This window comes from Mandrillus leucophaeus, unplaced genomic scaffold, assembly GCF_000951045.1.
Source record: "Mandrillus leucophaeus isolate KB7577 unplaced genomic scaffold, Mleu.le_1.0 Scaffold124, whole genome shotgun sequence".
NCBI classification, from domain to species: Eukaryota; Metazoa; Chordata; class Mammalia; order Primates; family Cercopithecidae; genus Mandrillus; species Mandrillus leucophaeus.
The window spans coordinates 3,109,152-3,135,400 of record NW_012100765.1 but is presented as its reverse complement, the minus strand read 5'-3'; the positions used below and the strand labels follow the sequence as shown (position 1 = coordinate 3,135,400).

The 26,249-nt window shown below is 34.7% G+C and overlaps 1 protein-coding gene across 1 annotated transcript in view; it reads left to right on the top strand.

Moving 5' to 3' along the window:
- The window catches only part of WDR7 (WD repeat domain 7), a 419,729-nt gene that overhangs the window by 171,807 nt on the left and 221,673 nt on the right, over positions 1–26,249 (top strand). The window contains exons 20-21 of the mRNA XM_011971716.1: positions 11,953–12,066; positions 19,972–19,994. Coding sequence (XP_011827106.1) covers positions 11,953–12,066; positions 19,972–19,994 — 137 coding nt within the window. The remainder of the gene's footprint in view (positions 1–11,952; positions 12,067–19,971; positions 19,995–26,249) is intronic.

Here is a 26,249-nt window from a genome sequence, read left to right as displayed (position 1 = left end):
TACTCATTTATTTACTGTCTATATAACACTTCTTATGAGTTTCATCCATTTTATTCTTCTTATCTATAAAATAACTGAATATTCTCAAATAATAAAGTCAGAGCACATTACAATGTTTAATATATTTTTGTGATAAGTTATTGGAATACCTAAAATACCTTATAGTGTGATCTCGTAGCATATTGTTGCCAATTACATGTATCATCTGCTAGCACAATATTAAAACCAGATTCTTGCGTGTTTATTTTCAAACCATTTATTCACTTTGTGTGAAGAGATTAAGAGTCAAAAGCTTTCCTACTGGTGTGTGTGTGTGTGTGTGTGTGTGTGTCTTTAGATATTTGAAAATAACATTTTTTGGCAGTGAAAGAAAATAAGATACATTGGTTCTTTGAAATGTAAATATTCTGATTTTTTGCCATCAAGTGTCTTATTTACAAACATGTATCATAAGATGTCTGGAAATGTGGCTCTAAAAGGAGGGAAATAATACTAAAAGTTTTTAAAAGGCATAAGTAAATGGGTTCATGAAATGGAGAAAAAAAGCTGAGTATTCAGTATTTTCCTGAAGTTAGGAAAAAAAAAATAACAATAAGCAAAAATTGATAATAACAAAAGCAATGGTAATAACTTTAATGTTACTATAATGCTACTTATTGAGCACTTACTACATCTCAGGCACTGTGCTAAACTCAACCCCTTGTATCCATAATTGAATTTATCTAATTAATTAATTAATTTTTTGAGACAGGGTCTTGCTCCGTCGCCCAGCCTGAAATGTAGCGGTGCCATCATGGCTCACTGCAGCCTTGACCTCCAGAGCTCAAGCAATATTCCCACCTCAACCTTCTGAGTAGCTGGAACTATAGGTGCACACCACCATGCCCAGCTAATTTTTGTATTTTTTTGTAGAGATGAGGTTTTGCCATGTTGTTCAGGCAGGACTCGAACTCCTGACTCAAGCGATCTGCCACCTCAGCCTCCCAAAGTGCCGAGATTGCAAGCGTGAGCCACCACATCTGGCCTATCATTGAGTTTAATGTATGACATATCACTGTCTATTATCTTGTATTCATCAGGTTTTATACAGTGATACAAAGACAGCCTGGCAGGTTGCCAGAAATTATTGCTTTTTATTTGTTACCTCTCTGGGATTATCTACTAGTAGATTAAACTGGATTTGGGCCATAATCTTTCCCACCTAGTCCACTCAGACTCTCACATTAATCACCTCTGGAAACACTCTCACAGACACACCCAAAGTAATGCTTTGGGTTGGGTTTCTAGATGTTCCTTGATCCAGTTAAATTGATACCAAAATTAAGTCCACAAGTCTACCCCTTGTCAGGCTGTTACCCATCCACTCCTCCTTAAACCCATTTAATTTCCAAGTGAAGACAATAAAAAGGTAATACTTCCTAACATGATGTAGCTAACATAGTGTAACTGTCCTGCATACAACCAAAAAGCGCACTGATCGATTCCCTAGAATCGGGCTTTCAGGATTTCAGGATTTGGGAATTTTCTCTTTTGGGATTATGATTTTGGGGACTTTAGACTCTAGAGATTTTCATCATGTGGAGTTTTAGATTGAAGAGATTTTGATCTTTAGGAATTTCCATCTTTCGCGATTTCAACATTTAGGATTATGGCGTTCGGGATTGTGTCTTTGCAGACTATGATTGACACCACGTTAAACTCTCTGCCTTCATAATTGTCTTTAACAACTGCTTCTGGCTCTACCCAAAACCGAATTCCTGAACTATTCTGATGACCAGAAAGAGAAATCATAGGAATTTTTTTTTTAACTGATCCCTAAATCTCAGGTATTAAAGTTTTTATTTACTTTCATTGCATAGTCACCAGCCCCAGCAACCTTGTAATTATATTTACCAGTGATTCTACTTCATTTTCCGTACTGGAGCCAGGCATCTGTTTTAAAGAATGAAAATTTATTTCTTTCTTACTTCAAATTTTCTGTGAGTACCCTGTTTCTTATTGCCTTTAGGGCTCTAGCCTCAAATGTTATATTAGCCTCATTGCCTACCTCTTCTCACACTTTTTGTGCTCCTGCTACCCAGTTCTGTAGATGCGCCAGGGACTTTTAGCGTACCCTTTCTTCCTGGAATTTTCTTCTCCTAGTGTCATTTCATCGTAAATTCTTATACATATTTCAAGACCTAACTCAAATATTTCCTTCTTGTGAAATTGTCTTTGACATGTATTTCTTCCTCTTCCCATCCTAAGAAGAGCTGATTTTTCTCCATATGTAAACTATTTTCACTTATTTATTGATGAATCTGTATTTTCAATATGGCTATTAGATTCTCTAGTGTAAAGTCCTTGTGTTTCCCTACCTTCATTTTTATTTTCTTTGCCTAGTATAACTACCATTCAAAAAAAGTTAAATGAATAAATTTTTCCTCCTGCCTTCCCCATGCTCAGAAAACAGCCCTACCGTTCTGTGCATTTTATCTGAAAACTACTCTTGATTTTCTCCTCATTAAATACTGTCTTTAAAAATATATATAGATCAGTGATTTTCAGACTTTTAAAAAAGTGGTATCCTTTTTTCAAATGAAAACTTCTGTAAAACTTATGGGCATGTGTGTGCATGCATGCATACATACAACCACACAGAAAGAGGTAAGGATGGGGAGGGTGGAAGTCTCCCTTCTGTCACTTCTGAAGAACTACTAGGGCTCCCAGTAGCATGATTTTAACATCATTGGCCTTATTGTTACCTTCATTCATCGAGTTCTTCCAAGTCATTCTTTACATTGCTACAGGAGAGCCCTTTCTAAGCACAAATAAAATTAAGGTATTTTCCATGCTTAAATTTATTTAATGACTCCTTCGGTTTACATATAAGCTTTTTGGAAGCTAAGGGTATAACTTTTTACTTTTGTGTCTCTTGTCTCTGGTATAGGGCTTGTTGCATAATAGCCTGGATGTTCCTTGAGTGTTTAACATCATGAGGGAACATTGCACTGTTACCTATACCATTGCACAGTTATCATACCTATTGCATGGTTAAGTTTACTATTTTAATGGCTTTGCTTTACTTATATTGGCAATGCCATCCTCTCTGTTACTCAGATCTATCCCATCCTTCAGGCCCAATACACATCTTAGCATCCTTTTTTTTTTTTTTTTTTTAAACCGTCAACTTCAGCAGCCCTTATCAGTTTTCCTTTCTTTGATTTCCAAAGCAGCTTACTGTTATTATAAATAACAACAGGTGTAATGTACTGTATGTAGTGAGGGTACTGTTTTTGTTACCACTTGATGATGTAACCTCTGCCTAGGTGATCCTAGCCAAAACAAAAAAATTCGTGAAGAATTTCAAAGGTACCCTCTTATTTAAAAGAACATACTTTAGCACAGTTCTGAGATATGCAATTCTGTTTATAGTTTGAGTTTCTAAATCAGCCAGGGGTTATAATTTGAAGCTTATGCTTTAGTACAGTGGTATTTAAAAACAGTTTTTTCTTTGTTTCATAACAGTTTATAGGTTGAACAACATAATCTTTGTTTTATTTGTGACTTTTGAAACCAAAATTGGTGTTGTCAGCTCATAGCCTACAAATCTCACAGAAATTTTCAAAAAGTACATGTGATAATTAGAAGCATCAGGCTTGATTTTTTAAATGATGGATCAATTTTAAGTTCTTTTTGGGAAAGAGAAATAATAAAGCCTTATGCTGTCATATTAATATTTCATTGATATAGTACACTTCTGTTTTCTGTTTTACTTACATATTTTTTCAGTAAATGTTTCCCTTTTGTTGCTTTCAGAATTGCTAATAATTACATTTTATATGAGAGCAGTTTTCAAAAAAAAATACTAATTAGGAAAAAATGTATTTCATTTCTTCAGAAACAAAGATCAAAACTCATGTTACCAAATAATTCTTATATTGTTATTTGAGCTTGAAGACATTCTGCTTATTTTAAATTATATTTTTATTTCTCTAATGACTTTGTGGCCTTTAATAAACTAACTTCATTGTTTTCGACAAATCAAAGTGATCTTTATGCGGAATAAGGGATAAATACCCTCACTGTTTCTTACAGGAAGGCTTTTCTACAAGACATCTATACTGTTAATTTCATATTTTTGATGTTATTGCAGAAGGAAAAGTGGATACTGTATCTTTAATGGAAAGCAAAAGGTTATCTTTCTATGGCCTTTGTGTGTATGTGCTGATGTGGATGTAGGCAGCCAGACAGGCAATGTGTGCAGAGAGACTAGGGAACCGGCTGTGGATCGATAGAAGTGGTGTGAAGTGAATTAATGTGAGGCAGGCTGTCTGTCTGTCATAAGGATTGTGGGGAATGTGGGGCAGTGTTGGTCAGTCACTGCAGAGATCTGCTTCCAATAAATTCAAGCCTTCTGCCTGAAAAGAAACTGTAGATACTCACATACTCCCTTATTGTTAAATTTTACTTCATTCACAGTAAATGTTCATATCAAATTATTGCCTCCAGTGTACTTTAATTGGACCACTGGAAAACCACACTTGTGAGGAACTGATGAAATAAAAATATCTGCTATTCTTTTGGATCTATTTTTCAATCTCAGTGGAAATCTATATTACTGAGAATGAGAAATAGAATTTTTGTTAATATTTATAAATATCCTTCTTCATTCTTAGTCCTAACAGTGTTTATCACTACAATCTAATCTTCAATAAAAAAATAAAACGATAATGAACTGAAGTGGTTTTATATTTCCATATTGGTTGAAGTGCTGGTTTTTACATGTTACTATATTAAAAATTAGTATTTTGTTCTTGTATTTCATGTTAGTCACATGACACTGTAGTCTTGTGCGTTCATATTATTTATTATTACTCAGATATTGTTAGCCAAGTTGGAAAAAAATTCATACAGGTAATTTACAAGCTTATGAAAGATAATTTTTAGAATACTATATCCAGTTTTACTGGTGGAGCTAGTTGAGTGTAGTTTAATTCCATTGATTTTGAAGATCACATTTCCATATTTACATTTTTAAAAAACTTCTAAAGTGGTTTAGAAAATATTGCATAAAATTGGAAAGTTTTATTTATGTAGATTTTTCACAATGAAGAGTTATCTAAGCGTTTAGAAATCTAGATGGCATGAAGATCTCATAGTCTTTCTTGTCCTCTAACTTTCACTTCTGCTACTTAACTACAACCCTCTCACTTCCCTTTTACTGTTGTGTCCAGACTTACTCATACCAGCTTGCTGCCCCACTCCATTTCCCCTCTGCCCCCATTTTCCCCCTGATTCATGGTATAAAACTCGTTTATTGAGAACTGTTGTTTGTTATAATGTACATTGATTTTTTATTTTGTGAAATCTGGATTTGGAGACTCACTGTTTTTTTATGTGCCTCATGTCTTTCCGTTAATTGTATTTCTTTTTTATTATATCTCTTTACTCTTTTTATATCTTTTATCATACCTCTTTCCCCAAAGTACCCTTACTGCTATTTTCTAGTATATTTAAATAACATAATTTGTGCCATGAGATAGAAAGTATTCAATTATGTTCAAGTTGTATTTATTGAACCTTTATGAGATTTTCATCACTGTCAAATATTTTGGAAATACTCAGAAAGTAAGTAAACCTTAGCTTGTATGGTGTAATTTGACAAATAAGCTCACTTAGGTCAAGTACAAAAGAACATATCAAATATCACTATATAATTAATTGACAATATTTATGATTTTGATATACAAAAAAACCCTGAAATTTCCATAAATGTATTTTCCTAGTGGACTCTTATTTTTTTGCAAGGATATTTCGTTTTCTTTGTGTAGACAAAGGCTAAGCTTTTTGTAGAAGGAAGAACTAAAACCATTTTTTCTATCTGTGTTTTGTTGAAAATAGCATTGTATTCTAGCATAATCTTCAATTCTCTTTGGTGACAGTGATGTAGTACCTTCTATTGTATCTTTTTTTAACAAGCTAAGTTTTTGAAAGTATATATATAGTAAAATGCACGCTTTTAAAAATATTGTTCTATGAGTTTTAAACACATGTAAATAGTCATGGTGTAGATTATTTTCACTATGCTAAAAATTTTGCTTTACCGCTTTACAGTCAATTCTTTTGTCACACTCCTAACCCCTGGCAACCACCGATTTGATTTTTGTTTTGCCTTTTACAGAAAGTACTGTTGTCTTGACCCATTAACATAAGGTCCTGATAGAACTAAATAAGGTAGAAAGTAGAAATAGCCAGGTTTATGGCTAGGAATTTTAAAAAATATTATTCCTTCTTTGCAGATAATGACTACCTTGCTTAGAAGTATTAAATAATGGTTTTTAATAATCTTCTACCATAACTATATGGCTGAAAACTTCAAAAGTTAAAAGCACCTATCAGATTTTCCTTCAAGCAAACGGTTAAAATTAGTTTTAAATGAGCTGTGCCATTTGGATTTGAGAGTTGAGTGTGGTAATTTGGGCTGTCCATTCTCAGTTTCTCCTACCCCTTTACTGTCTCCCAGAAACGTTAGAAATTGTAAGTAGTGTGTTGCTATCACAGTGCCCTCTATTATGGGAGTTAAGGATATTTTGCTGATCTTTAAAAAATGAAATATGTAGATAATTTTGAAGTAAACAAATCAGTCACTTTTTATTGATTGCAAACAAAATAATACAGAAAATTTGACTGTGAGGATTAATATGGTTACAAATATGGTCAGCATAAAGAATATAGTTTAATTTTTAAAAAATTTAAGTAGAAAATTATGCCTTTCTGAAACAAAATATTCATGGTGAATTTTGCTTTCTGATTGCATAAATGTTCTATGTGACTCTTTTCCTCCCTTTTTTCTTTAGCTATATGGCAGAAAAAAGTATCAAGAGAGTACATTGAGGTGGCATGGATACCTTCGTTGATCTGGAATGTTAGAAAACCAAACTTTTAAAAAATCAGCTTTATTGACATGTAATTCACTTAATACTAAATTCACCTTTAAAAGTGTACAATTCAGTGGTTTTTTAGCTGATTTAGAGTTGTACAAGCATCACCACAATCAGCTTCAGAACATTTTCAAATAACCCAAAGTGAAACCGCAGCCCCCATTAGCATTACTCCCTGTTCCCTCCACCCCCCTGAGCCCTAGGCCAATCTGCACATTTACTTTCTGTCTCCATAGATTTGCTTCTTCTAGACGTTTCATGTAAATGCAATCATATGGCATGTAATGTTTTGCAACTTCTTTTATTTAGTTAAAATTGTTAATATTTATTCATGCCACAGCATGTATTAGAACTTCATTTCTTTGTATTGCCGTATAATATTCTATTGTATGAATTTATCATTTATTTATCAGTTGATGAACATTTGGATACTTTCCACTTCTTGGCTTTTATGAATAATGCTGCTGTGAATGTTCGTGTAGATGCTTTTGTGGGGACATATATTTTCATTTGCTGGTAGTAAAATTGCGGGGTCATATGGTAACTCTATGTTTCACCTTCTGAGGAAATGCCAGATTGGTTACTCTTGAGTTTTGAGAGTTCCTTAAACAGTCCAGGTACTGATTGCTTGTTGGACATGTGATTTGTGAATCTTTTTTCTCAGCCTGGAGATTGTCTTTTCTTCTTAATAGGGCCTTTGTAGAACAAAAGTCTAAAAATTTTAATGGAGCCCACTTTGCCAATTTCTTCTTTTATGGATTGTGCTTTTTGGGTGTCAACCAAAACTTAGATTTCAGAGCTTTTCTCCTGAGTTTTTTTTTTTTTTGAAAAATTTTATACTTTTATTTATTAGATTTCAGCCCATGATCCACTTTGAGTTACTATTTATATAAAGTATGAGCCTTAGGTCAAGGTTCATTTTTTTTGCTTATGGATGTTCAGTTGTTCTAGCCCTGTTTTGAAGAGATTATCCTTCCGCCACCTCTGTTGAAAATCATTTTGGCAGATTAGTGTGTGTCTGCTTCTTGGTTCTCTATTCTGTTACATTAACCTAATGTTTATTACTCTGCCAAAGTCACATGGTTTTAATAACTTTATATAAGTCTTAAAATTGGGTAAAATGACTTTTTTCTACTTTATTCATTTTCAGAATTGTTTTATTCTAATTCCTTTGTCTTTCATATAATTTTAGAATACTTTTGTTGATATCTACAAAAAGATCCTACTGGGATTTTGTTAGAAATTGCATTAAATCTGTGTATCAGTCATTTTGTGGGGAATTGGCATCTTTCCTATTTTGAATCTTCCAATCCCATGAACACAGTGTATTTCTCTGTTTCATTTGTTTAGATCTCCTTTGATTTCTTTCATCAGTGTTTTGTAGTTGTCAGCATAGAAGACCTGTTTGTGGTTTTTCAGATTTACATCTAAGTATTTTAGTTTTTATAATTACTGGTAATAGTATTCTGGCTTTAAAAAAAATTAGGTGTCCATTGTTCATTACTAACATGTAGAAATAGAATCGATGTTTTCAATGTTTTTTTTCTTATATTTTGCAGCCTTGCTGAACTCACTTACTAGTTTCGATAATTCCTCTGTATTTCCCTGTAGACAATCATTTTATCTTTGAGTGGGGTATATTAGTCAGAGTTCTCTAGAGAAACAGAACCAAAAGAATAGGTGGAGAGAGACAGAGAGAGAGAGAGAGAGAGAGAGAGAGAGAGAGAGAGAGAGACTGACTTATTAGGGGAATTGGCTCTTGCAATTGACTCATGCAATTACAAAGGCTGGAATGTCCCAGGATAGGCCATCTGTAAGTGGGAGACCCAGGGAAGCTGGTGGTGGGGCTCAGTTTAAGTCTAAAATCCTCAGAAACAGGGAAGCCAAGGGTGTAATTCTCAGTCCATGGCCAAAGCCCTGAGAACCCAGAGGGTTGCTGGGTATAAGTCCTGGAGTCCAAAGCCTGGAGAACCTGGAGTTATGATGTCCAAGGGCAGAAGAAAAAGGATGTCCCAGCTCCAGGAGTGAGAATTTGCTTTTTCTCTACTCTTTTGTTCAACCAGGGCCCCCGATAATTGAATGGTGTCTGCCCACATTGAGAGCTGATTTTTCCTGCTTAGTACACTGACTCACACACCAGTCTCCTCAGGAAACAAACACCCTCACACACCTCCCCATAGGTAATGCTTTACCAGCTCTCTAGGTATCCCTTAATCCAATCAAGTCGACACTTAAAATTAATCATCACACAGGGCAATTACATCGTTCTTTCCAAACTGTGTGTATGTGTGTGTATTTTCTTGCTTTGTGGCATTGGGTAGAACTTCCAATGATATGTTAAGAGTGGTAAGTGTGACTTTCTTTGCCATGTTCCTGGTCATAGGACAAAAGCATTCAGACTTTCACCATTAAGTATAATGTTAGTTGTAGGCTTTTAGTAGATGCTCTTTATCAAGTTCCTCTGTATTCTTATTTTTCTTAGAGGTTTTTTTGTTTTTACTCGTGAATAGATGTTGAATTTTGTCAAATGATTGATATGATCAGGAATTCTTTTTTTCTTCTTTAGCCTGTTAATATTTTGGATTATATTGATCCATTTTGGCCAATTGAACTCCTTTCATGCTAAGAATAAACCCTACTTGGTCCTGATATATAATTCTAAAGCAAATAAATATCCTATTTGCTTTTATTTTTGTTACAAATTCTTGAGACTATGAGAGATATTGGTCTGTATTTTTCTTTTCTTTGTATTTTCTTTTTTTCTGCCAGGGATTTCATAACCCTTACTAAGTTTTGGAAAGCATCTGTCAAAGAACCAGTTTTAGCACAACTCCCTGGTCTTTCAGCCTCAGTTACTTTGAGATGTACATGTTTGTTCCTTAAGCTCTGTTCCAAAATACTGAATTCCTTCGGTTGAATTGTTAACTAGCACAGCACAGGAACTTTGTGGAATACTTGGTAGTATTTATAATCAGTATTGTGTGATTCTGTGATTTCTCAAGGTTATTCTGTGATGTTCTGTGACACCTCCCACCCTGTCCCCAGGAACTTAGTCCCTGGAAAGACTTGGTGGTAAATTGATATTGAAGTTTGAAATCAAAAGACCTACGTCGCAATTCTGGTTCCTGAATTTAGTAGCTGTATTATGTTGGGCAATTACTTAGCCTCTCTGATTAAATAAGATAAATGTAAATGGATCCATAAACTTGTTACTTACATAAATGCCAGCTTTATTTTAATTGATCCCTTAATTTTATAGGAAAGGAAAATACTAATGCTGATTGTTACTGTCCAAACTATTTCTTAATATGTTTTCAATGTTTGTCTAATTTTAAAAATTATCAAGTTCTAAGCAAGAAATGAGACTGAGATATTTCAAAGATTTATATATTGATTTAATATGAAATAATGATTTTTGGTTTTGTATTTGAGCAATATCTATTTAGGAATGTAATGTTTACCTTATCTCCTCTCTGTGATTTATTTTACTTATAGCTATCTTTAATAAAGTAATATTATTTTTCTAGTACATGCCCTCCTTTATGTTAAAATTGATCATATAAATCTAACAATAAAAATGCTTTTGTAAGTTAACCATTGAGTACATATGGACACAAAGAAGGGAACAACAGACACCAGGGCATACTGGAGGGTGGTAGGATGGTAAGGATTGAAAAACTACCTCTTGGGTACTATGCTTATTACCTGAGTAATGAAATAATTTGTACACTAAACCCTGTGACATGCAATTTACCTATATAGCAAACCTGCACATGTACCCCTGAACCTAAAATGAAAGTTAAAACTTTTTTTTGGAAAAAAAAATGCTTCTGCAAAGTGGTGGCTTTGTCATTTTTTATTCATCAGGGATCATTATTTAGCATTATTATTATTTTTTAAAGCAACTCTGAATAAGTAGTGGTACTAAAATAGTGTGTTTAGTCCGCAAGTTTAAATCCTTAGAGCTTGGAACTGCCTACTGGTAGGTCCATTTCTGGATCTGTTATGGTGGTTCGTGGCTAAGATTCTTCCTCTTTTGATGCCTTTGGTTAACCGGAGGTAGCAAGGCTAAATTTCACATAAATGTTTCAGTTAATACCCCTTGGAAGAAAAGAAGTCCTTAAACTAAGTAAGTGTTTGGTCTTTAAAATATTTAAATGGATTCTATGTAGGCAGTTATTGATATCCTTTTAAGCTGATTTGGTTAGAAAGTTTAATTCCTAGAGTAGCTTCCAACGGGGAGATTTGTATATTATCATGATTGAGAAACACCTTTTGATAACCATGTGAAAAATATCGATACATGCTACTATCTGTTGTGAAATTGAGAAATAATGTGACAGATGCAAGATGACAACAAATATGCATCATCAAAGATGATAGGTATGTAAGGAAAAGACATTTGTGTGAGCTGGCAAATTCTCAGGCGATTTACAGAATGGAAGCTTTTGGCCTCTGAACTTCTTTGCCTGTCTGCTTTCAGTTAGGTTCTTTCATTGTGATAGTTATGTGACCTTATATCGAATTCCTTCGTAGGGGGAGATGTTATACTCTTTTTGGGCAGTGCGTTTCAGGTCCGTTGCTTAGCTCCAGGACACAAATTCTCTGGTCGTCATCTTTCCTCCCAACTCCCAAGTTATAAACAAACTAACATTAAAAAGAAGTAAACTTTTAAAACAATCCACACTTTCCTCTTTGTTGAATAATTGTTAAAATCAGCCAAAGTAACTGTAGCGAAAACATTGAAAGGAATCAAGTAAAAAATGTAATACTTCAGCATCCTGTTTCTGTTTTTCCCAGATCTTGGTTAAAAGTAAATATAGTACATACCTATGTACATATATACATACAAATAAATAGAGCACATGTGAATGTTTTATTCATTGATTTGTGTCTCTAATTTTGGTGAATATATATTTTTTAATGTATTGTGTTTATATCCATTAAGTAAATTAAAAATCTTCAAAATTTCTGTTTGTCTTACTTTTCATTTTTTAAAATGAAGCCTTGTGATTCCCATTTGTTTTAGCTGGAGTCACATCAGAAGCCATGCAGACTATCACCACAGCTCCTGATGCCTCAGGGTCTGAAGCCAAAGTCCAGGAGGAAGAACATGACCTTGTTGATGATGACATCACCACTGGTAAGCACAGACATCTTTAACATCTGATTGGAGCTTTGTTTGATATTGCAAAATGTTTTCTAGGTTATTTGTGGTGGGATTAAGTATTTCGATGGAAAGGATGGAGACTTGTACTGATGGTGTATTTAGTTTTATGAAACTGTTTAGTGTCCTCTTTGATCTTGAGGTGAAAAGAAGTGGAACTGTTTATTTGGTCCAGGTTTGCTGATTGTAACTCTAATAATAAACCTGCTAGCTGTGCACTTGTTTTCTGGAGACCTTTTAATTCAGAGGCTGAGATCATTGCTAAAGCCTTGGAATGTGTAAAGGAATATACTCATTAAGTTTTGAAAGATTTTGCAACTATCAGGTAAACTAAAGAATACTAAAATTTAATCACAATATATACAATATAAGCTGTATAGGAAGACTTACTCTTTTTACTTATACTGTGGAAGTGAATGCTGCTTTTTAATTGTTTGGCCACTGAACATTCTTATCTGTATTACCTTTCACATTAAGTGAAATTTAGGCGAAAAACATAAAGCAAATTTTAGGAAACTCACACACTATAAATGTTTAGCCTATCTTTTTATACTCTTAAACCAGTTTCAATTACTGGATCTCCAAATACATTCAGCTCAATTTCTTTGAATGCACAGAGGATAAAAATAACCTAGTATAAATACTTTTATTGGCATTAAGAATAGTAAGCTTTTGTTTTGGGTATGGATGGTTAAAATTTAAAATTTGATCATAAAATGTATAATTGTTGTGAAGCAACAAATATTAATAGTAAAAAATATTAATTTAATAGTAGTAATTTAGAAAGAAGCATGCCCAGAAAATATTAATTTAATAGTAATCAATACTTTAGAAAGAAGCATGCCCAGAAAATACCAGAAAATTTTTAACAAAAATTAAAGAGGGGAGCTGGACACGGTGGCTCACACCTGTAATCCCAGCACTTTGGGAGGCCGAGGTGGGCAGATGACCTGAGGTCAGGAGTTTGAGACCAGCCTGGCCAACATGGCAAAATCCTGTCTCTAGTAAAAATACAAAAATTAGCTGGGGGTGGTGGTGGGCACCTGTAATTCCAGCTATTCGGGAGGCTGAGACAGGAGAATCGCTTGACCCGGGAGGGCAGAGGTTGCAGTGAACCAAGATTGCGTCACTGCACTCCAGCCTAGGCAACAGAGTGAGACTCTGTCTCAAAAAAAATAAAAATAAAAATAAATAAATAAATAAAAGGAGAAAAGAAAGGGGAAGTTTCCCTCCCTCTCTCCTTCCCTCCCTCCCTCTGTGATAGGCAGGTTACTACTGTTACACTGGGAAGAAGAAAGCCTAAGATCTCCCTTGAAAATTTACAAAGTGTATATTTAAATACCTATAGCTTTGTGCCACTGCTGCCTAATATTGCCAAAGTTGGGGAACATCTGATTCTCAATAAACATGAGATGATGATGATGATGGCTGTTACCTACTTTTAAATTCTTTTTAATGTGTAAGTTCATTGATGAAAAATATTATCCAACCTAAATATAAACAATTTCAGGGACTTCTAATTTTTCTGATAGTCATTTAGTACTTTACAGTTATGGAGTTTGCTTCAGTAGCTGCTAAAGAAAATCTATTTTATTTGCAGATTTTTTTTTTTTTTTTTTTGAGACAGAGTCTCACTCTGTCGCTCAGGTTGGAGTACAGTGGCGCGATGTGGGCTCACTGCAACCTCCACTCCCAGGTTCAAGTGATTCTCCTGCCTCAGCCTCCCAAGCAGCTGGTACTACAGGTGTGCACCACCATGCCCAGCTAATTTTTGTATTTTTAGTAGAAACAGAGTTTTACCGTATTGGCCAGGCTGGTCTCAAATTCCTGACCTTGTGATCCACCTGCCTCGGCCTCCCAAAGTGCTGGGATTACAGGCATGAGCTACCGCACCGGGCCTATTTGCAGATTTTTAAGCCAGTCCGTGTTTTGTTCAGTTTTCACTGCTTTTCATACTGTTCTATGTATGTTTTTTGTTATATTTTACTTCCCTGTAAAGTTTAAAGACCTTCTGATCTATAAAAAGTAAGTTTAAGTCCTAGCAAGAACAAATTTGCCTTTGCAATAGTAGAATAACTCAATTTGCATTCTAGAATAAAAGCTGAATTTTTGAGCAGTCAAGTAAGCATTATTAAATCAGTACTTTGAAATTTTGAATTATGCACTACCAAAGTCATGAGATAGCGTTATAGTATATGATTTTTAAATTTTATTAGCAAAATCAAGAAACTAAGAATGCAAATCTAATTTGAAGAGTCAATTAGTGCTACATACACTATATTTTTATCTGTAAGTTTGATTCAACATATGTGACAAATGGCTTTTATCAGTCGATTTATTCATTTCATGTCGTGGGTACTAGAGGCAAGAATGTTCAATATCTGAAGAACTTAAATAACTAAAAAACGACTTCCTTACCATGTTGTCAAAGCAACTAGCATGTTGCAGCCTGTAGATCGTTCAGGTTACCTTTAAATTGTGTGACTTGATTAAGCTGTGGTATAGATTTTTGTGAGGGTTTGGAAGAAAACCGTATTTTATTGACTAGAATCCTATATAAATTGCATTATGAAAAATATGGTAGCTGCATTGAGAGAAATCTGATTCAAGCACAATAATCTTGTTTTGGGGTAACCAGTGTTGTAGAGAGCCAGTACTACAAAAGGGAAAGCTGACCAGTGCAGCCATTCAGATGATTTTTCCAGTTATTTTAGAGGAATTGTTCTAATATTTCTTCATAAAATAAGTAGAAATTATATCATGACAGGTATTTGCCTGCCTTTTCAGGGAAGTCTTATTTGAAAGCTATAGTTAGGCTGAAGTGTATAGTTGAATTACTTTTATTATTGTAGTAATCTGGATCTTAATTTCTAGAAATAGTCTGAGCAAGATAACAATTAAAATATGAGGTATAATATAATGCTTTCATTAAAGGCAGAATACTTTTTGAAATTTTTATTTTAGGTACAAATGGGCTAGGTATCAATGCTGTCTTATGACAGTTGAATCTGAGCCTAGTAGCCTTTGTTAGCATTTGCCTTATCAAAGTAAAGAAGCATGGATTAAGCTGTACAAGGGTTGGCTATGATCAATGGGAACTAATTAAATTTATTTAAAATGAAGAATCTTAACTGGAAGAGAACAGCTAGAAAGACTAGGAGGAAAAAACTTGGGTCTTGATTGATACAATTTAAATCTTCACTCTGTCATTTAAAAAATATGCTGCAGCTTCTTTCTCTCTCTCTCTTTCTAAAGCTAATATCTATTGATCAGCTCTACAAAGTAATGCCAGTGTGCTTTGGTCAACACACATACTCAGTTTTACTTAGCATTCTGTCTTGAAGTTCATCAAATTATTTCCTTTAACCAAATATTTTAAATTATATATCATAGACATATTAGCCATCTTGATGGGTTAATATTTTATGTAGAAAAATATTAAAACCTATGTCACATTTTCATATTGTACAATATGCATGGGAAATGAACTTTTCAATGACATTGCTTTAGGATTTATAATACTCTGTATATTTAGAATCTATTTTAACTGCTTAATGGAATTTAAAACAAAACAATAATGTTGTTTCTAGATTATAATTTGAGTCACAAGAATAGTACTGTATACCTGTGTGTTTGCTTTTATATGTATACTTTTATTTCCAGTATTATCACTTAATTGCTGTGTAGATATATAACTGACATTTATAAATAACACTTTCCTATTTATACTATGTTATTAATAGGTCATAATTATACTAACGGAATAAGTCTCACTAAAGCTGACACACATAGAAGAAATTTTGGATTAATCATAATCTACTTTTCTTAAGGGAGACCTTCATGTGACTTAGTTAATTTTGCTTTATGTGTCTTTTATCATGGTACAGTATAGCATTCTGATTGAGGGTGAAGTGATGCACCCTCTAAATACTGCATCTAAAAACAACCTCACCTTAACTGCAGGCTGAACAGAATTTTGGAAGGGTTTCATTCACAAACCTGCGTGTATTCCTTTAAGAAAGTCCCTATATTCTTCTGAGGGTCATAGTTTGGTGTCTTACCTCTTGTTCAATACAGCAAGGACACAAACTGACCAAAAACAATGATAAAGGGTCAAGAGTTACTGACATTGTCAACAAAAAAAACCACCTTGATACTAGATCAGCAGCACAGTTGACAGATTCAACTACAAAAGCAACAATGATATATGGAACCCAATGGGTGGGTTGACTGTACTTATTTTACTTTTTGATGCATTTTTTGTTAAATTATAATTAGGTACATTTTGATTACTAATTCAAGGGCAAATAAATATCTTCCTATTACTCATTAATAGATGCAGAAAATAATGTATTTTGCTATTCCTGTGTATTTAGTGCTGATAGAACCTACATGTGTCTGTATCCCTCCTCCCTCTGCCTTCAGTTACGTTCTGCAGACATATATTTTAAATCTAATTCTTTACAGCTCTGTGTTTTACTGATTTAAAGTTTTAAGTTTCTGAGAAGATATCCTGTCTTATGGTAAATTGGTATATAGTTTTCTATAAATGTGCTTTTGTTTTTCTTGGATTGTAGAATCAAATTTTTTTTTGTAGGTATAATCTTAGAGACTAGCTTACGTTCTCCTTTTACAATCAAATAAATTAATATCATTATTTCCTAAAGAACTTACATGATTGATACCCAGTGTCCCAAAACATGTTATTTGGCCTTTCATTCAGAAGAGTCTATATAACATGAATGAAAATGAAAATATCTAGTAATGATGAAAAGTACTGTTATATAGTATCATTAATAGTGTGTAGTAATCCTCTCAGTAGTCATCTACTCATTCAATCAGTAAATATTTTTGAGCACTTTAGTGCCAGACACTGTTTACGATATGCCATTGAATACAATAGGCAATCATACTTGTCCTTGTGGAGCTTACATTTTCATGCAGGGAGGCAGACAACCATAGCAAGAAGAAGTAAATAGATATACAGTATATTAGAAGAAGAGAGGTGCCTTGGAAAGAAGAAAAAATAGAGAAGGGTAAGAGAAGTTAAAAGTAATATCACTTGACAACTTTATCAAACACTTTACACATGAGCCTTATGAAATTACTTTGAAGTAGATACTAGTATATTTCCAGATATGTAGCTGAGGAAACAAGCTTAGAGAGATAACTTTTACAGGGTCACATATGTACCAAGAAATAGATCTGGGATTAAAATGAGTCCTACCTGATTCCAAAGCTGACATGTGGTCTTAAGCCCTACTCTGCACTGCCTCACATTCTCAAAGTAACTCATTAAACTTTCGAAGATTTTCATTTTCTTTTGAAATATGAGATGATGTTACAGTTTACCTTGATTGTTTATGATAAGAGGTATTTACTTTGCTGGGTATCTAATCTCATCATTATTCCCCCCACAACCCCTTTTTTTTTTTTTTTGACATGTGGTCTCTGTTGCCTAGGCTGGTCTCAAACTCTTGGGTTTGGCTGGGCATGAATAGTGGCTCACACCCATAATCCCAGCACTTTGGAGAGCCAAGGCAGGAGGATTGCTTGAGGCCAGGCATTTGAGACCATCCTGCACAACAGAGAGACACCCTATCTCTCAAAAAAAAAATTAAAAGTTAGCTAGGTGTGGTGGTGCACACCTGTGGTCCCAACTACATGGGAGGCTGAGCTGGGAGGATCACTTGAGCTCAGGAGGTCGAGGCTGCAATGAGCTGTGTTCGCACCACTGCACTCCAGACTGGGTGACAGAGTGAGACTCTGTCTCAATAAAAACAAAGGAAAAACTGGGCTCATGCTATCCTCTCTCCTCAAACTCCTGAGTAGCTGGGACTACAGGTATGCTACTGTGTCCATCTAGTCTCATTATTTAAAATGCAAATTTGTTATTCTAAATTTAGATCAAGAGATCATCTCCTTTAGGAAACAAATCATCGCATATTCGTTCTTTAAATTTTCAAACATTATTTAGGACTGTTGTAACATAATAATATAAATAGAAGTATTTTTCATTACTAAACAGTCACTTTATTGCATACATGTAAATGTTCATTGTTATGTCCAGCTTTTTGAAGTCATCAATATAAAACTGACATGTTAATATACGTTTATACGCTGAAGTCAACATCTCTACTATTTTAAAACAGAGCTGAAAAAGACGTCTAGTCTGAGACTTAATACCGATTTGTGCATTTAACTACTTACCAAAGGTCCTATTCATAAGATGTTTTTACATTTGTTCTGAATGGAAGATAGGAAATTTACGCTGTTAAAGTACAGATAAGCTCCAAGGAACAAAATACGGCATATTATGTATTCAGAAACCAGACGTTCTTTCCTAGCCAGGAGTGAGAGGCTGTATAATTTGTAAACTAGAATAAGATACTTCCCCCTGCACCCTCTGCCTTTCTCATTCTTTAACTTATATTTGACAGTCTAAAAAGTAGTTTAGATGTATATGAATTTTAAGTCACTTCTTCTAAATTATCACTACCCTTGCTTTTGACTTCAGAGTGTTAGCTATGAGTTCACCATGTTAAGTCTCTTAGTAATTATAAATTACTAAAGCTACGGGTTTTTTACTCTGCAGTTTTCATGAAAACAGATATTAAGAAAACTAAAAGTGTAAATTTCATGGTTTTCTGAGTGAACTATGTCATTTCAAATAATTTACCTTTTTGTCCTTTTTTAAAAAAATCTGAGAGAGGAAACCATATATGAAAACATGTCTTTCTTGTTTAGTGTTTAATTAGCTCAGCTTTAGTTTGTGTTGAAGGACAAGTAGAATGTTTCTAAATACAGTATTTGAGAAAGTTTGTGACATGAATATTAAAATGCAGAAAAAAATGATGCTGTATAAAACTGAGATACACTTTCTTTTTCCCATTTTCTCTCTGGGTGATTTACTTTTTCTGTTCTTTGGTAACTACCGCTTGTATGTTAATGACTGTCAATCAAATCTGTATCTCCAGCCTAGCCTTCTCTTTTCAATATCAGATTCATATATCCTCCTGCCTGAATGTCCTATAGATACCTAAATACCAAGTGCAAAAGGAGCTATAGGCCAGGTGCGGTGGCTTGTGCCCGTAATCCCAGCACTTTCGGAGGCCAAGGCGTGCGGATCACCTGAGGTCAGGAGTTTGAGACTAGCCTGGCCAACATATAGTGTAACCCCGTCTCTACTAAAAACTACAAAAATCATTTATATTTGTAGTTGTGGCAGGTGCCTTTAATTCCAGCTACTTGGGAAGCTGAGGCAGGAGAATTGCTTGAACCCAGGAGGTGGAGGTTGCAGTGAGCTGAGATTGCATCACTGTGCTCCAGCCTGGGCGACAGAGCAAGACTCCATCTCTCAAACAAACAAAGAAACAAAAAACAAAAAAGGAGCTATATTTCTTCTGAAACCTCATCTTCTTTCATATGTATACCTCAGTTAAAGGCACATCACTAATGGTACCGTTAATTACCTGACATCTCAAACTTGAAGCCCAAGGATAATCCTGGCTTTCCCACTTTTTAACAATGTCCACATGTAGCTGGTGTAAGTTCTTGTAAAATGTGCCTCTTAAATATCTCTCAGTGGTTTTTGTCTTCTCTGTTTCCACAGAGAATACCTAGATCCTGCCTTGCATTTTTTCTTCTTCAGATTATCGTTGCGTTTTACTACAACGATCTTCCTGTCTTCCTTCTCTTGTTCTCATCCAGATCATGTCTTCCATGACTCTGAGAGTTTAAGAAGTCAGTTCATCACCCTTCACCCTCATTAACAGCTACTTAATGACCTCCCATTGATTATAGCTCCAAATCTAAATACCTTGGCGAGGTATCTAGGGTTCTTCAAGGGCTGACTTATATCTCTGACATCATCAGCTAAAGCAATACTTAGCTTTGTTCCCCAGAGTACCCTGCTATTTGGTGATTCACACTTTGCATGTGCCCCTCCATCTGGCTGGCATGCTCTTTAACTCTCACATATGGGATGAAATTCCAAGAATTCCCCTCAAATTCAGGAATGTCATCATCTTCATGAATCCTGTCTGGACCCTTCTTATGTAATATCTCCCTGTTCATTGTACACACTTCTGCTCTTGCAGCTCAGAAATATGTAGCAGTAATGATGTCTGTAATTTTGTTAAGTGATCATTTCACTTGCCCTTTCTGAGTCATGTGGGCCTGTGACTTTTACCTTCTTGTATGTCTAGCACTAGAATAGCTGGTACATAGCATCTTCTCAATAAATGTTTATTGAATGAATGGTTGAATTAATGAATCCATAAGATTACTCATATTTCAAGCAGCATTCCTTATATACTGTGTATTTACTTAAATACATTTGCTGTATCTTTCCTAAACTTACATAGTTTATATTTCCTTAACCTCCCTGCCCATCTTCTTAGTGGCTATTTAAATGGCTCAAAAAATCTTGGTAACACATTAGTGAGGTGATGTAGGCTTATTTGTAGATAAATTGTCTCTTGATATTATGAAAATGATACTGAGAACACATCTAATAACATAATTAGCTCTACCAAATTAGTCACTATTGTTTCTGTTTAAAAGTTTCTTTTTCTCTTGGAAAATAATATGTCTTCAAAATTAGGAGAAGGATGTGATACATAGATTTAAATAAGAAAAGATAGGGGAAAAAAATCCTGGAGCAAATGTGCTTTGTAACTTGTATTAAAGAGCAGGTGGAAGTTGGGATGTGCTGTTGGAATTGCACAAGCAGAGAACTAGACCTGATCGAATTTTCAGAGAATCCCCTTTCTGTGGTCTGCCTTGGCCCTTGCAGGTTTGGTAGACAGTGGAGATGTAATTGTGGATGATGGTCCCAGTTTCTTAAAAGTCTGGGAATCCCTATTTGGTTGCTGCCTCTTCAGTCACCCTTTTCTTCCTTGCTCTGGTAGCTGTGCCTCCTCATTTCTGGGATGGATTCTATCAGCAAAAGCCAGAGTCTTTAATCAACTCTTGCCTTGGCACCAAATCTTTCATAATACTATTATCCAATAAGGGCACTTTTATTTTTTGTATGTGCACATAAAGGTTGTTTGCATGTGATATTTTTGCAAGGGGTTTGGGCAAATAAATAGTAATTAACACCGTCTTTGCAAACTTACGTAAAAGAACACATTGCAAAATCAAGAACTTTAATAACTATCTCAATGACTTAGCAGCATTTATTGAGTACCTAATATGTGTCAGACTGGCTCTATGCTCTTTTAAATCCTCAAACAATTCATGTGATGTCTTCATTATCGCTTCTGTTTTATAGGAGAAGAAAATGAGGCACAGAATGGTAAAGTCACTTGCCACATAAAAGCCACAGATAGAAAATGACAAAGTCAGGATTTGAAGCTGGACTATTGCTTCTAGATCTTGTGCTTTTAAGTTGAAGTAATTTGTTTAAAATCAAGTCATCACCTCACTAATGTGTTACCAAGATTTTTTGAGCCATTTAAATAGCCACTAAGAAGATGGGCAGGGAGGTTAAGGAAATACAAACCTTACAAGAGAAAAAAGAAACACATATATTGATTACGACTTGTCATTTTCTTTTTGTGTTATATAGAATCTTCTATTTTAATTTTTGGTATAGCTTAACTTTTTATGTAGTACAAGGAAATGTTTGAAGTGTGAAGAAAATACTTCCTGTTTTCTTAAAAGAGAAACATAGAAATTCAGTATATGAAGATAATTTTATATATTGTCTAAACTAGAATTTCTACTTCATGTTCATATAAAACCACACACATAAATACACCAACACATAAACAGTATTAGATCAGAAAGCCTTAAAGTTTGAATTTCACATTAACTAGTATGTATTTCTTTTGCTAAATTTAGACCAAACAGGAACAAAGCAGAAATACTTAGTTGGATAATAATGTAGGTGCTGCATCGGGGTTGGGGGAGGGCAGGTGGGTGGTAGAGGGAAGCCATCCCTGTGAGTGAATAACCTTCAGGATGAACTTAAAGTTTAGCCTTTTGTGAGCTGTGTAATAGTACCTCATGGATAAGAATGAATTGCATTAGATTGTGGCACACTATTACATATCTGTATATTATATGAATTGCCCTTATAATTGATATCAAACCCATATGACCAAAAGTTGTAATTCACAAAAGGAATGACAACAATGTCTCATAATTCACAGACTCTATGTCATACCTGTGAATGATTGCTTTTACTGTGCAAACCATGTTAAAGGGGAAAAACAGGTTTTAAAATGGTTGTCGGGTTCTGAAGACTCCTTCTTCCTGATACTTCATAGTCATTTTTAATACATAAAAAGATAATTAAATTTACTAACATCTGTGAGTTTCCCCATGATTTCTTGGTTTAAAAATCACATTGCAAGCATAAAAGCTTTTGCTCTTAATTTGAAGTTTTAAATTACAAATGAAAGGTAATATTTAATATTTGAAGTGAAGAGAACCATAAACCTGAATATATTTTCTCATCATGTAACATACTAGAAAAAGGAGTCCTCACTCACAGGCAGGATAAAGATTGAGAGTATTTTTTCATCATTCTTGTTATAACTATTTATCCTAAATAAAGATGGATGAATTAAATCCAATGTGAAAGGATTCAGGGAATCTGAACCAGCTACTCTTTCTTTGTTTACCCTTTCTGTAAATGTATTTTTTCAGTGTGGCTAGTGCCACTGAAAAGGAGTATAAGGAATATTCAGTTTGATTCAATAAAGCATGAATAAGTGTCTTATGTCTTCTATCAGCACATTCTATGGAGGATTTAATAAAGCAAGCATCTAGGTGAGAAGCTGATGATCAAATTTTAGATATGTCTACACAGAAGTGCACAGATGACATATATGTGCATATTCTCTGCAGCTGGGAGAATTCAGAGCACTGGGCTTAGTTAAGGGTAGGAGTTATGTTAGAGGTAAGCCTGCGCTTATTGCAGAGGTGGAGAGACGTGGGAAAAGCTTCCGAGCTCCAGCTGTTAGTTTACAGACTTAGAAATAATTCCCTGTGGAGAGAGAGAGAAGAAGAATGGCCTTTCCCAGAGCAGACAGACTGGCTCTGTCATCAAGGAATGAGGGTGTACTCTCATGTTAGTTTGGAAAGTAGCTGATTTTTACATTCTGTATTTTATGTTAATTTAAAGCAGGGTTGATTATTAAATAGATAGAAAGAGGGATGAAAAATGTTGATGGAATGCATTGGCTACATGCCTTATGTGCTCAATTCCACTTCATGGTTTTCCTTTTCATTTAGCAGATATTTTTGAATACCTGCAGGGTGTTGAGCATATACCAGATGCTGAGTATAAAGTGGAGTTTATGCTCTAAAGGGCAAGACTGATGACTGGTTTTGTTTCTTGTTCAGTGAGAAATTTTTACCTGAAGAACTGCTATTCTTAGAGGTTTAATAAACTTAGATTAATGTGATGTAAAAGATATATATATATACACACACACACACATATACACACCCACATATATATACACATACACATATGTGTATATATACAGACACACATATTTATGTCTGAAAGTGAATCTGCAGGTTTCATAGAAATGGAAAAATGAACGAGACCAAAATCAACTAGGTGGAAAGCTGGTCTGCAATAGTAAATGTATAATGACATTATAAGTCTCTTACATCTCATTGTCTGTGCTAAAATCTCAGCTTCCTTACTTGTTCATTGTATGCCCTTATTTAGTTACTTGACTGTGCTAAGCCTCAATTTTCTCACCTGAAATATGAGGATAATAAGGTTATTATGAGACAGATGAATGGCTACAGAAAATGTGGTACATAATCACAGTGTAGCAATGGAGTACTATTCAGCCATAAAAAAGAATGAGACCAGTCATTTACAACAACCTAGGTAGAACTGAAGGTCATTCTGTTAAGTGAAATAAGGTAGGCACAGAAAGACAAACATCACCTGTTCTCATTTATGGGATCTAAAAATCAAAGCAATTGAACTCATGGACATAGAGAGTAGAAGGAGGGTAGAGAGCCTACCAGAGGCTGGGAAGGGTAGTGGAGGTTGGTGGGGGATGGTTAATGGGTACAAAAATAGTTAGAAAGAATGAATAAGACCTATTATTTGATAGAACAACAGGGTGACTGTAGTCAAAATAATTTAGTTGTACATTTAAAAATAACTAAAAGAGTGTAATTGGATTGTTTGTAACATGAAGGATAAATGCTTGAGAAGATGGATATCCCATTTCCCATGATGTGATTATTACACATTGCATGCCTGTATGGGAATATGTCATGTACCCCATAAATATATGCACCTACTATATACCCACAAAAATGAAAAATTAAAAAAAAAAAGCAAAAAAAAAAAAAGATTGTCTTGAGGATTAAATGAGATGATGCATGGAATGTTTTTAGCAGAAGAACTGGACCATAGTAAGTGCTAAATAAATATGCCTCTTGTCTCACTTCCCTTCTCATTACCACCATCATCCTTAAGTGATTTGTTTTAATAACATAAATGATTGGTAACTAATATCATTTATAAATCAGTTTTGAGTAACTTGGTGGTGTTTATTCTAGGTAGTTTGACTATCCTTTACAAGGATATATACTTGCTAGAAACATTTATACTTGACAGATCAAGAAATAAGCCATATCCACTTCAAATTTTCACAAATTTATAAAAGTTGGCTCATGAAATGTTGATAAATTATATTTTCTTAAACACTTTTATATTTATTTCTTTTATCATATTTATTGTCTGAGTTGAATTTGACCATGAAGGTGAATTATTTGATGAAACAGAAATAACCACAGCTTTAAAAGAAAAAGTAGCTGAGGAAGAGTTAATTTGCATATGCATAACTGAGTTCAGCCAATGGTGAAGTGAGGGGTAAAAAGGACATAATGGAGACAAGTTTTCTGAATGTTCTGATGTGGCCATTTAGTTGAGAGTCACTACTAGACTTTAGAAAACATGTTTGAAAAATAATAGACAAGATGGATATGGTCCATGGGGAAAGATACCTTAAAATATTAAATATTAATTAAAATATTGTTTAAAACCTGAAGGTTAAAAGAGGATCTTCACCATGCTATCATTAAATAGTCTTGTTGAAAAAGAAAAAGGGGAAACATTTCATATAACTCTTATACTTGCAAAGGATGGTTTCTCATCAGCTCAGTTTTTAAGAGGGTGTGTTCAAAAACAGTAATGTGTACCACACCAAAATATCAACTAAATGTGAGAGTAGAATATAGACAGTTTTAGAAAAGCAGGCTATCCAAAACTATGCCTCCTATGTCTTAAGAACTAGTGGAGGATGTGTGCCTCCAAAATCGAGAAAGTAAACCAAGAAAGAGGAAGCTGGGGACCTAGTGATCCAAATAACCTGGCTTATAAAACCTATCTTGCCCTTTGATACTTTCAAACCCCCATCTCGTTGTTTCAGGCAACATCTCTTAGGAACGTGCCGCTCAGGGCTGAGCACAGTGGCTCACATAGGAGGATAGCTTCAGACCAAGAGTTCAAGATTAGCCCGCGGCAACATAGTGAAACCTCATCTCTCCAAAACAAACAAACAAAAAGATTAGCTGAGTGTAGTGGTGTGCACCTGTAGTCCCAGCTACTTGGGAGGCTGAGACAAAATGATCACTGTGATTGTACCACTGCACTCCAGCCTCGGAGACAGAGGGAAGCCGTCTGTAAAAAAATATAATAAAATAAGCAAACAAACCCCAAACTCCCCCCACCACACACACACACACACACACAAAATGAAACAGGACTGTAACGCTTAGAAACCTAGCCACTCCGAGGATTGCTTGGAAAAGGGAAATCTGAGAGAGAAGCATTTAGGCTGCAAAGTCCAGCACCCCCTCCCCATGTGGGAAGTCTCAGTGACTGTATTGATTTAATACGTTTCCTTATGTTCCATATATTTGGCAAGTTCTAACTGTTCCATTTTCCAGGCTAGGCTTGATTTCTGCTCCCTGATCTACTCCCTTGTATAACAGATTTACACTACTGGGTGAGAGTTTGGGGGTAAATTATTGAAATATAAAGAGAACCAAGTAAATATCAACAAGAGACAGTTATTGACTGCAAGGAGGGAAAAAAAGCAGTGCTGATAAAGTTATCAAAAACCACATGATTGAGTTATGAATAACATGCACATATTGGCCAGGTG